Genomic DNA, 12,446 nt, shown 5'->3' with positions numbered 1-12,446 from the left:
AGTGCCTGGCTGCGTTATAGTTTTTTACCCGTCTTCTCAGCTCAACGCCTCGCTCTTTTGATCCTGACTGCAGTCCAATGCCTGCAAGCTCCTCCTCGATCTCAGAGTTGTAGGACAGGGTAACGGGGGTCGGCGGGATCAACGCGTCAGCGGGGACAAAACAAGCTATGTGCAATATTTACCTATTTGGGGGACCTTCCGGGCGCATTTTGCACAACCACAACTACCCAGCATAAACGAGTGTAAGCGAACCTTTGTTGTCAATTTCACTAAAGAGAGGGTACTTAATACAGGGAATCTTTTAGATGCGCGTCCTAGCAATCTTGTGTAGATAATTTCCTTACGGAGCCCAAAAAATACGTTACACTTTCATTTTGCCGTATTCATGTGGCGAAGTGCTGGGAGTGGTAAGGGAATAACTATTCAATGAGGCAGGTAGTGACGGCAGATCCGAGTCACGGGAGAGAATTGACTAGAAGAATAAGATTTGGGTTGACCGCCTTTTGGCAGGTCCTCTTAGATTATGAATGTCAATTTACCAATATACCTCAAGAGAAACGTATACAAAAGCTGTATCTTACCGGTACTCACCTATGGGGCAGAAACATGGAGGCTAACAAAGAGGGTTCAGCTTAAGTTAGCACAACGTAGCGAGCTATGGAAAGAGAAATGATAGGTGTAGCGTTGAGAGACCTGAAGAGAGCAGAGTGAATGAGGGATCAAACGCTGGTTAATGGCACGCAAGTCATAATGAAGTGGAAGGAATGACTTCGACAGGGTATTTAATGCAAAGCCAAGATAACCGACGGCGTAATGGGCTGTATTCCAAGAGATGGCAAGCGTAGCGGAGGACGACAGAAAGTTAGGTCTGCGGATGAGATTCAGAATCCATTGCCGAGATTGCCGGGATAGGGTGGCCGCACCTCGCATAAGGGAAGGTTAATTGGAGAGATATTGGACAGTCGTTTCTCCTGCACTGCGCTTAGTCCTTCTGATGATGACGATGAATCAGGCATATCTAACATATGTGAAGTAGCAAACTTGCTACTTTTTTCTTTACAATAGAAACTATCAGGCAATCACAAGATTCCACAGCATATACTGAGATGCTGCCATTGTGATAACTCAATTGTTCACATCCTAAAAGTGCAAAATCAGCCTCATTAACTTTACTCCTTCAACAGATTAGGCAGCTAGACATGATGTGCAGTGCGCATCAACTTTCGTACATTAGTATCAAACAGGCTACACTTTACTGTTAAGTTAGAGACACGTGGTACTGTATGCTATTGACTGAAATTTCTGTTTTTTTCGTAGTGGGTGGCGGCAGCATCCCAGCGATCACACTGCCTGAGCCAGCTGCCGATTCTGCCGCTAACCATCAACTGAACGAGATTCGAGTAACATACTGCGAGCTCTGCACGCATCAACCGTACCTGATGGAATATGCACAATCGAGAACAACTGGAAAACTCTGATAAGGAGCGCCAAACCGGCAGCGAGCATACAGAGTGTTTAACCTAAAATTTTAGACAATTGCTTTAAATAGTCTTTTTGGTTAGAAAATTGAGTTTTCTCCACAGTATTGTCGGTGGTGTAGTATGTCACAATATAGCTAAGACGTGATAATTAGTGGGCTGGTTAACCAGTGCAAAATTTAATAGATTGAATTTCATTGATTTCTGCAACAGCTTCCTTTTGCATTTAGTGATTGATCTTTTGCCAGAGCAGCTTTGATCCCTATATATCTGGCAGACTCTCTTCATATAGTAGTCCGTACATGCGCGCCTCGTCTCATAACCACTGCTCTACCACGAAGGGTAACTAGCATGGGCTTCAGGGTACCTGATATTTCTGTGAGGTCCAGCGATTAGGGCTTGTAGAATGCATAGCTATGTTGGCTAATTGTAGCTGGTTAAGCCATATAGCCCCGCATTACACATGGGATCTACAGCGTAGGCCGAAAGACATTTATTGCTTAGTAAAATACCTTAACGTGATTACTGTACTGCATTTTAGGTTAATTAAATGAAATTTTCATTTGCCATGGTTGGCAGGTGGCACCTTCGTTATACCAGGTGTTTTTATTATAACCGATTTCGAGTAACGACATACTACACCTTCGTTATATCCGGTGTGTTCATTATAACGCATTTCAAGTTATGACATACTGCACCTTGATTGCCATCGTATTCAGCGCAAGAAGACAAATCGTCTGACATCACTTCGAATGTCCTACTTGAATTAGTTTGGCCGTAATGGACATTGAATTTTGAAGAAGTCCCGGTTTGGGGAACCAAAGGTGGTCGGTGCGAATTCCTATGATAAGTTGCGCTTTGATTATACGTGTAATCGTATGTTCTATACCACGCTGAATCGTTTCATACCACTCCGAACATCCCACGCTAATTAGGTGGTACAGGATCTGTTGACGAATGGCACACATATTGAACCATTGGATGGATGAATGGACGGACGGACGGACGGACGGACGGACGGACGGACGGACGGACGGACGGACGGACGGACGGATGGATGGATGGATGGATGGATGGATGGATGGATGGATGGATGGATGGATGGATGGATGGATGGATGGATGGATGGATGGATGGATGGATGGATGGATGGATGGATGGATGGATGGACGGACGGACGGATGGATGGATGGACGGATGGATGGACGGACGGATGGACGGATGGATGGACGGATGGATGGATGGATGGATGGATGGATGGATGGATGGATGGATGGATGGATGGATGGATGGATGGATGGATGGATGGATGGATGGATGGATGGATGGATGGATGGATGGATGGATGGACGGATGGATGGATGGATGGATGGATGGATGGATGCGCCTGGCGTGCAAGAGGACCGGGGTTCGAATCCCATTGCCACGTAATTTCTCACCGGTTTAAAAAAAAACGAGAGATCACTGCGGCGACGCCCAATGGGAGAATGCGAAAGCACTGATGCCTCCTCGGTACTCGTCGCTTCTCTTTTCCTCTCTTTATTAATTATGGATGACTTGATTATTATCATTGAATTGATTAATTATCGTTCGATTACTCGTCGGCGAACTCATTATTTATCGGTTAATTGATTAATTATAGGTAAAGTGCTTCATTATAGATTTTTTAACCTTATTGGTCGATGGTTGATTACCCACTTTCGCTGTTAAAGTTCAACGCCTTAATTGCTTTGCCATCCACTTACTATATAGCCGTCTAAACCTCTCAACCCTCCATTGCTTTTTTCTGATTTTTTAACGAATTATTGATATTTGTTCTTATCGGTCGATGATTGATTGCTAATTTAATTATTCACATTCTACGCCTTGATTGATTTTTCGTCCAGTTGCTATCATCATCATCATCATCATCATCATCAGCCTGACTACACCCACTGCAGGGCAAAGGCCTTTCCCATGTCTCTCCAATTAACCCTGTCCTTTGCTAGTGGCCGCCACTGTATCCCCGCAAACTTCTTAATCTCATCCGCCCACCTAACTTTCTGCCGTCCCCTGCTACGTTTGCTTTCTCTTGGAATCCACTCTGTTACCCTTAAGGACCAGCGGTTACCTTGCCTTCGCATTACATGCCCTGCCCAAGCCCACTTCTTCCTCTTGATTCCAACTAGGGTGTCATTAACTCGCGTTTGTTCCCTCACCCACTCCGCCCTCTTCCGATCTCTTAACGTTACACCTATCATTTTCCTTTCCATAGCTCGCTGCGTTGTTCTTAACTTAAGCTGAACCCTCTTTGTTAGCCTCCACGTTTCTGCCCCATAGGTGAGTACCGGTAGGATACAGCTGTTGTATACTTTTCTCTTCAGGGATATTGGTAAGCTACCATTCATGATCTGAGAGAACCTGCCATATGCGCTCCACCCAATTCCTATTCTTCTAGTTATTTCCCTCTCATGATCCGGATCTGCGGTCACTACCTGCCCTAAGTAGACATATTCTCTTACTACTTCCAGCACCTCGCTACCAACTGCGAACTGCTGTTCCCTTGCAAGGCTATTGAACATCATTTTGGTTTTCTGCATGTTGATTCTTAGCCCCACCGTTCTACTCTGCCTGTCTAGCTGATTGATCATGCTTTGCAGTTCTTGTCCTGAGTGCTTAGCGAGGCAATGTCATCAGCGAATCGCAAATTACTCAGGTATTCTCCATTAACTCTTATCCCCTACTCTTCCCATTCCAGTCACCGGAATACCTCCTGTAGGCAGGCAGTGAAGAGCATTGGCGAGATCGTGTCTCCCTGCCTGACACCTTTCCGTATTGGAATTTTGTTGCTGACTTTATGGAGAACTATAGTAGCTGTGCAATCGTTATAAATATCTTCCAATATTTTCACATAGCACTCTTCCACACCCTTATTCCGCAATGCCTGCATGATAGCTGAGGTTACCACTGAGTCGAATGCTTTCTCGTAATCAATGAAGGCTATATATAGGGGTTGGTTATATTCTGCGCATTTCTCTATCACCTGATTGATAGTGTGAATGTGGTCTATTGTCGAGTATCCTTTACGAAAGCCTGCCTGATCATTTGGTTGACTAAAGTCCAAGGTTGTCCTGACTCTATTACCTTAGTAAATACCTTAGTAAATACCTTGTAGGCAACGGACAATAAGCTGATCGGTCTGTAATTCTTCAAGCTCTTGACGTCTCCTTTCTTATGAATTAAGATAACGTTAGCGTTCTTCCAAGCTTCTGGTACTCTCGAGGTCAGAAGGCATTGCGTATACAGGGTGGCTAGTTTTTGTAGAACAATCTCTCCTCCGTCCTTCAGCAAATCTGCTGTTACCTGATCCCCACCAGTTGCTTTCCTTCTTTGCATTGCTCCTAAGGCTTTCTTTACTTCCTCCTTCGTTACTGGCGGGATGTCCCATTGCTGTGCTCGACAGCCTCCCTCAGTAACTTGATGATTACATTCGCTACTGTATAGATTTGTGTAGAACTCTTCGGCTAATTCAACTATCGTATCCATATTGCTGATGACATTGCCCTGTTTGTCTTTTAACGCATACATCTGGTTTTCACCTATGCCCAGTTTTCTCCTCACTGATTTTAGGCTACCTCCGTTCCTTAGAGCATGCTCGATTTTCTCCATGTTAAACTTTCTTATGTCGGCTACCTTGCGCTTATTTATTAACTTAGATAGCTCTGCTAGTTCTATCCTGTCTGTGGAGTTAGACGTCCTCATGCTTTGATGTTTCTTAATCAGATCTTTAGTCTCCTGAGATAGCTTGTTGGTATCCTGTCGAACCATCCTACCACCTACTTCTGCGGCGCACTCTGTAACGATAGCTGTAAGATTATCATTCATTGTTTCAACACTACGGTCATCTTCTTCAGTTAAAGCAGAAAATCTGTTTTGCAGCGACATTCTGAATTCCTCTACCTTCCCTCTTAATGCTAACTCGTTAATAGTCTTTTGCTTCACCAGTTTCCTCCGTTCCCTCTTCAAATCTGAGCTAATACGAGACCTTACCATTCTGTGGTCGCTGCAACGGACATTACCGAGGACATCCACATCCTCTACGATGCCAGGGTGTGCACACAGTATGAAGTCTATTTCATTTTTATTCTCACCATTGGGGCTCTTCCACGTCCACTTCCTGTTTGCTCGTTTGCGGAAGAAGGTATTCATAATCCGTAAATTGTTTCTATCTGCGAACTCTACTAATAACTCTCCCCTACTGTTCCTAGAACATATGCCATAGTCAGCTACCGCCTTATCTGCAGCCTGCTTTTTACCTACCTTTGCATTAAAGTCGCCCATCAGTACAGTGTCCTGTGATATTACTTTGGTCATTGCCGATTCCACATCCTCATAGAAGCTTTCTACTATCTGGTCATCATGGCTTGATGTAGGCGCGTAGGCCTGCACCACCTTCAGCTTGTACCTCTTATTAAACCTAATTACGATAGCTGCCACTCTCTCGTTAATACTGTAAAACTCCTCGATGTTGCCAGCTATATCCTGATTGATGAGAAATCCCACACCTAGTTCTCGCCTATCTGCTAATCCACGATAGCACAGTACATGCCCGCCCTTTAGTACTGTATACGCCTCATCTGTCCTCCTAACCTCACTAAGCCCTATGACATCCCATTTAATACCGGCTAATTCCTCCAGCAGCACTGCTAAGCTAGCCTCACTTGATAAGGTTCTTGCGTTAAACGTTGCCAGGTTCAGTTTCCAATGGCGGCCTGTCCGGAGCCAGAGATTCTTAGCACCCTCGGCTGCGTCACAGATCTGACCGCCGCTTTGGTCAGTTGCTCCGCAGCCGCTGGGGACTGAGGGCCGAGGGTTAATTGGTTTGTTCATAGAAGGTTGTGGCCAAGTACTACACCAGGGTGGCCAAATCCTGTTCTGATGAGGAAGTGCGTTGTCGGTTCTGGTCACCGAAATCAGGCCGCACTCCAAGCCTGGTTATGCAATTCCATCGACACGCGGAGTTTTTTTTTTATCCGGTGGAGAATTGCGTGGCACCGGGATTCGAACCCCGGTCATCTTGCACGCGAGGCGGATGCTCTACCTCGACGCCATCGCTGCTATACACCAGTTGCTATACACCCGTGCAAACCATTGAACCTTCCATTGCTCTTGCTTCTAATTATTTAATTACTGCAAATTATGAAGCCTTTTTAACCTATCACTTTGGATTTCATGCACCAAACCCGTTTCAATCCATTTCGAACTTTTATTATTGGCTCTAATTAATTACCTTATTATCTCAGTGACAATTTTTGCACATTATCCTCACATCCTCCTCTGTCGACCACAAACGTTCGTTTGATGGTAATCTCTTTTGAGAACGTCACAACGGCTGCGGACACGTTTTGGTGACACGACCCCGCTGACATAGCCTAGAAATACTTTCGCATTAATAAAAAGAAAACGCCGCACGTCGATGCAATTGCACGACCATGCCTGAGGTGCAGCCTCATCTCGGTAACCAGAACCGACAACGCACTCCCTGATCAGAGCATAATTTGGCTCCCCTGGAGTAGTACTTCTCCACAGTCTTCAATGAACGAACCAATTAACCCTCGTCCCTCAGTCACCAGCAGCCGCAGAGCAACTGAGCGGGGCGGCGCTTAGACCTGTGACTCATCGGAGGGCGTTAAGGATCACTGGCGCCGGAGAGGCGGCAGTTGGATGGGCAGAAATGTGGAGGCAAACGAAGAGGGTTCGGGTTAAGTTAAGGACAGCAGAGCGAGCTATGGAATGGAAAATGATAGGTGTAACATTAAGGCCGCAAGTGAGTAGAGAGGGTGAGAAAACAAACGCGGATTAATGAAATCCTTGGTGAAATCAAGAGGAAGAAATGGGCTGGCGCAAGGCATGTATTGGGAAGGAAAGAGGAGCTGGTCCTTAATGGTAAAGGAGCGGATTCCAAGCGAAGACAAGCGTTGCAGGGGGCGCCAGAAAGTTAGGTGGGCGCATGAGATTAAGAAATTTGCGGGGATATAGCAGCTGCAACTGGCAAAGGACCGGGTTAATTGGAGCGACATGGGAAGGTCCTTTACCCTGCAGTTGGTGTAGTGAGGCAGGTATGATGATGATGGTACCATCCAATGCCCGCCTTGAACTCCGAGGTGTACTACCATATGCGGGCTGCCGCGCTGTTTAACTAGGTTTGATTGACAGGTCGCGTGACTTCACATGATGTCGACTTTAGACGTCACATGCTTGATTCACAGGTTCACGCTAACGGATGGACACGCTGGTGAGTGATGAGTCTATAAAGATTTTTGCCTTAAAAAGTGGCCTGGAGTCGGCTTTGGTCGCATTCATGTAAACGCGATCATGCATAGCGCGCAACGCTGTGAAAGTATGGAACTGGCCAGCCCAACAAAAAAAAGGGTGGCGTGTTCCTCCGCGCTTGCTTTGCGGCCGAGTGTTCTAAGGCACGAGAAAACGGCAGCGCGTCGTCGGCATTTTCAGTGCATTTAATGAAACTCAATCAAGTCGCTTTAGTCAAACTCAAGGCAAATGTATCAAATAAGTCACCAGACAAAGCACTTAATATTTTTCACTAACTACAAGAAAATCGCTATTTTCCGATCGCGGATGTAGGCAGCACAAACAAGAGAATTGATTTTGGGGAACAGTAAGGCGAAGTAACTGCCTCACTTCTCGGTGGACACCAAAACTGAACTCAAAAGTGCGGCGAGAGAAGGGGGCCAGGGATGAGTTGAAGAGTGGCGCGCTAGGTTTGAAAGCGTTGCACACTAGCTGTGAAAAGCATTAATTAATTCCTTGATTATAACCTTTATTTAAAGAACAGCAATTATCGGACCGTTGTGTGATCAGCCTTTCCGGCAGACCATTGGACTGCGCCGTAGCGTGGGCCCTGTGAACGACTCCTTGTGGCTGGTGGGGGTCCCCGATGTACAGAATGGCCTCCCGCTGCTCCAAATCGGGATTAAGAAGTCTGTCAATAGCAGTATTGAACTGGAATGGCCGTACCATGAAAATTGCCGTACCAATTTCTCCCCATTGTGGAAACTGTGGCTCGTACAGTGAGGGGTACCATTGGTGGAGTGTAAGCGGTGTTAGGATAGTGTCTCTAGTCGGCGAAGGGTGTGTTCTGCCTTGCAAGAGTTTTCTGAGGTGTGCGGTATGTTTGAATGGAATATCTGTAGGCCTCTAGGTTTTCGGCAAAACAGATTATATGCTGTGTAACGTGTTCCTCTGCCTCGTTGGCTAAGAGGGAATCCCGGTTCGGGCGTGCCGGTGGGTGGCATTATTTTCTCACGCGTGTTCCATGTGCCATGGAAACCAGATGATTGAGGCTTTATTAGGAGGATGTTTGGCTAGGAATGTGAAACCTGGATTAGTCATTTTTTTATATGTCTGCAATAATTTTGTGAATCTTTCAGCACATTAGCATTTGGATCGGTAGCTAGAGCTAGCGCAATGGCTGCCTTCTATGCGTGATTGAGGCTGGACGTGCGCACTGACGCGCAGTTGGTCAGATTACCCTCAGGATTCGTTACGGCGATAGTCATCCGACCTTAGATCGGAACGGTTGCGTCCACGTAGAACGTGTCCGGGCGACCATCCCATATCTTGCGCAGGCTTTCGGCTCTGGTGTTCTGTCTGCGATAAATGTCGTATGCATATTTTTGGGTATTTAAAGGACATAGATATTCCTGTGGATGGATAGAGGAAGTTCTGCCCTTTGGACGACTGTGTAGGGTACCCTGAGGTGCCGCTCTCAGGAGGGTCTGGCCTGTCCTAGTGATGGCTAGACGGTTGAGCTGTGACAATCTTTCTGCCTCCCAGGTTTCTTGGAGCGTGTTGTAGATGACGAAAGAAATGACGAGCGATGTTTAAGGTGTTTTTGGGAGGCCACGTGCCGTTTTGTAGGCTACCCTTGTTAGTGATTCAGTTTTGCTATTTCAGTGTGGGTGAGGTGGAGGTAGGCAGTCCCGTACATCATTCGTGTGACAACCAAAGCTTGCACAAGGTGAATTGCTCCCTATCTTTTATACGGTGGTGCTTGTTGCAGATGCGGCTGAGCATACTCGTTATCTGCTGCGTACTAGTTGCCAACTGTTTGACGGTCGCCGTGTTTTTCTGGCGTTATGGTATATACTGGCCTGTAATTTTGCTGCGAAAGCATCACTACGCTAGTCGCCGAGCAATTTCGCGGAGCTCTGGAAAATCCAAGCTGCGCATGCGCGAGGAGCGGGTGACGTCGCACGGCGCACAACTGGCGCGCCGGGGCCGCGGGGGCGCCCGCTCTCCATCGCCTCGCCGACAGTTTCCCTCCCTCTCTGTCTGATGCGCAGTAACGATTGTCCATCGCCTTCTGCGTGGTTTGTGATGTATATAAAATTGGCAGTGGCTTAGCTCTGATATGCCAGGATATACGTAGCATGAGGTGAGGGCGAGGTGTCCACACCTCGGTGGACACCTGAATCAATGGGAAGAGTCATAACTAAACTATTGGAACAGTTGACACCTAAACTATGCTTTAAGCTTAGTGGCGCTAATGACAGGTGTGCGCTGCATGCGTTGGCATTGACAACGTTGCTGCAGAAACGCGGCGCTGAAGCCATAGGCTACTGGCATTCGTTGTGTTCAATGGCGTGGTGATGACCACGTTTTATACCCCTGTCACACGGCCAGTTTCAATGGCCATCGAGTCGAGGGCCTTCGAGGTTTTCGATCGCCATCGAACTCGAAGGAGTTGTGGTACTGCTACTCGGCAAATCTCAATAGCCATTGAAATAGCTCTCGTGTCTTACGCCGAGCCGTGTGGCACCACAATCGCTACGTTCGGTTTCGAGCAAATAACAAAAATATTTTTATAAAACCTAACCAAATATTCAAATACACTTTTTTGAAGTCATAAGGCGCGTTCACACTTGTCCAAATAGCCGGCGAGCGAAGCGGATTCTCTAGTCGCGAAAACTAGGACTTGTTCTCATGTGTTGACACCCGGAGGAGGTGGAACCGCCGCGCCGCTGCTGTTTCTCGCTTCTGCACGCCGCGTCGCCGCTCGCGGCGTACACGGATACTGTGAGAAAAGAGCACAAATTTACGCTGTTTACGTGCCACACGCGTATGCATGCTTACGTACGCTAAACGCAGGCGCATTCCCACTTTTAATTCAGCGTATGCTAGCACAGACGCAAAAATAAACGCAGCCTATAGTGGTGCCATCTGGTTGTCAGGACGGGAACGATTACTGTCAACAAACCGACTCTCCTCTTAAGCCTAGCAGCGGCAGAATCATCACTCTAAATAAAAAATAAAGCAAATTTATCACTTATACGTTTTCTTATAGGCAAGGTGAGACGAAGCGAAAGACCGGTGCCCCATTTATGACCAGCGAGCAGACTGAGAAAGGCAGCAACAACGAGAATTCAGTCCGAAGCGAGGAGTCCGGCTTTGAAGGGCACCGTGATGTTTGTCGGTCGAAGCAATGCTAGCAACACTGGGCAACGCTTGAAGGCCCTCGAAATCTCGATAGAGTTCCGGGCTGCTCCGCTGACTCGATAGACTATTGACTCGATGGCCATTCAAACTGGCCGTGTAGCAGCGCTCGATCGCCTTTGAGTCGATAGACTATCGGTTCGAGGGCCTTCCAAACGCCCGTGTGACAAAGGTATTATACTCAGTTCTTTTTAAGTAAAGGAAGTGCGCATAATGGCACCCTGGGTCAGTGAACGCCTGAGTCGGGCTTGTAGGTACGTGGAGTGATGAGAAAGAGATGTGAGCTGCATGCATTGACAAGGTTGTGCCTGAAACCCGGCGCTGAAGCCATAGGCCATCGGCGTGCATTGTGTTCACTGGCGTTGGCAACGTTTTACGCTCCGATCATTTTAAGGAAAGGAAGGCGAGCGCGCGAGGGCGAGGCACGCCAGATGTGCGTAGTGACGTCACTTGCTCCTCGCGCATGCGCAGTATGGTCGTGCAAGAGCATGCGCAACGGCAAGAATTTGGGCAATGTAGCTCGGCGCGACGCTGAGGGTATTCACAGTGCAGTTTCCTTGGGCGTGCGGGGCTTTCCTGCGGTCTACAGGAGGCAGCCGTATGACTACGCATGTAATAGCCTATGCTACTCTCGCTAGCTTTGCGATCAATCGCACGAGCCCATCCTGACTCTCTCATCGGGATTACTTCGCAGATAACCTGGCCAAACACAAACACCTCCTCGGGGGCGTGTTCTTTCCCTCTACGCTGCCCCACACCGATACCGGCAAGGTGATAAAGTCTGTCGTCCGCAAGGATCCCGCCTACACGATGGGTCAGTGACTGCCTGCCAACCCTGGAAACGAGGCGAGCACGAAATATTTGATATTTGTTGTCAGCTGCTCTTATTCTTGACGGAGATTCCCCTAAGCAGAACTAATTTAATTTTCGCTTGTTTAAATTAAAAAGTGAAGTGTTCAATGCCTATTTAGGCTCTTCCGTTCAATTATTGCGCATCTTAAAGATACAAAGCTATTTTGTATGGGTTGAAAGGCGTTCATATTTACTGCATGCTTCATCTAAGAATATCGATTTGCAAAAATAGGCTTCTATAGTGATAGCTATATTAGATGCAAAAGTCGATCGCCGTGTCTGTGCGACCGTTGACCATGACTGACCTTGATAAGCCCTAAGTTAAACTTCAGATGGCGAACCATATTTGGCCGTAACCACACAATGGCTACTTTGTAATATATCCTGGCCCATTGCCAAAATTTGGCTCGGTCCACCCCCGAAATTTAACATGGGCCGATTTGTACCGAAATCGCTGTCGAGCCATGATTGAGCGTGCCCGACACAATAGTGACCTCAAAATTTGGTGTCGGTTTTCCATATTTGGGCTGGGATGCCCTCAAAACTGATTTCTATTTATTCTTTTGCTTACTCAAGGATTCCTGCAGTGCCCGAAGGCTTATTGCAGGGGGACGTACTACA

General features: G+C 47.1%; 1 protein-coding gene across 1 annotated transcript in view; it reads left to right on the top strand.

The window, feature by feature from the left end:
* LOC149325087 (putative 4-coumarate--CoA ligase 2) overlaps nucleotides 1-11,795 on the top strand; it is a 136,321-nt gene extending 124,526 nt beyond the window's left edge. The window contains exon 10 of the mRNA XM_089562569.1: nucleotides 11,668-11,795. Coding sequence (XP_089418695.1) covers nucleotides 11,668-11,795 — 128 coding nt within the window. The remainder of the gene's footprint in view (nucleotides 1-11,667) is intronic.
* The last annotated feature ends 651 nt before the right edge of the window (nucleotides 11,796-12,446 follow it).

The sequence above is a fragment of the Amblyomma mixtum genome, chromosome 10, assembly GCF_055824585.1.
Source record: "Amblyomma mixtum isolate Tamu chromosome 10, ASM5582458v1, whole genome shotgun sequence".
Lineage (NCBI taxonomy): Eukaryota > Metazoa > Arthropoda > Arachnida > Ixodida > Ixodidae > Amblyomma > Amblyomma mixtum.
Note: the sequence above shows the minus strand (reverse complement) of the source record. Positions and strands in the feature narration are given on the sequence as shown.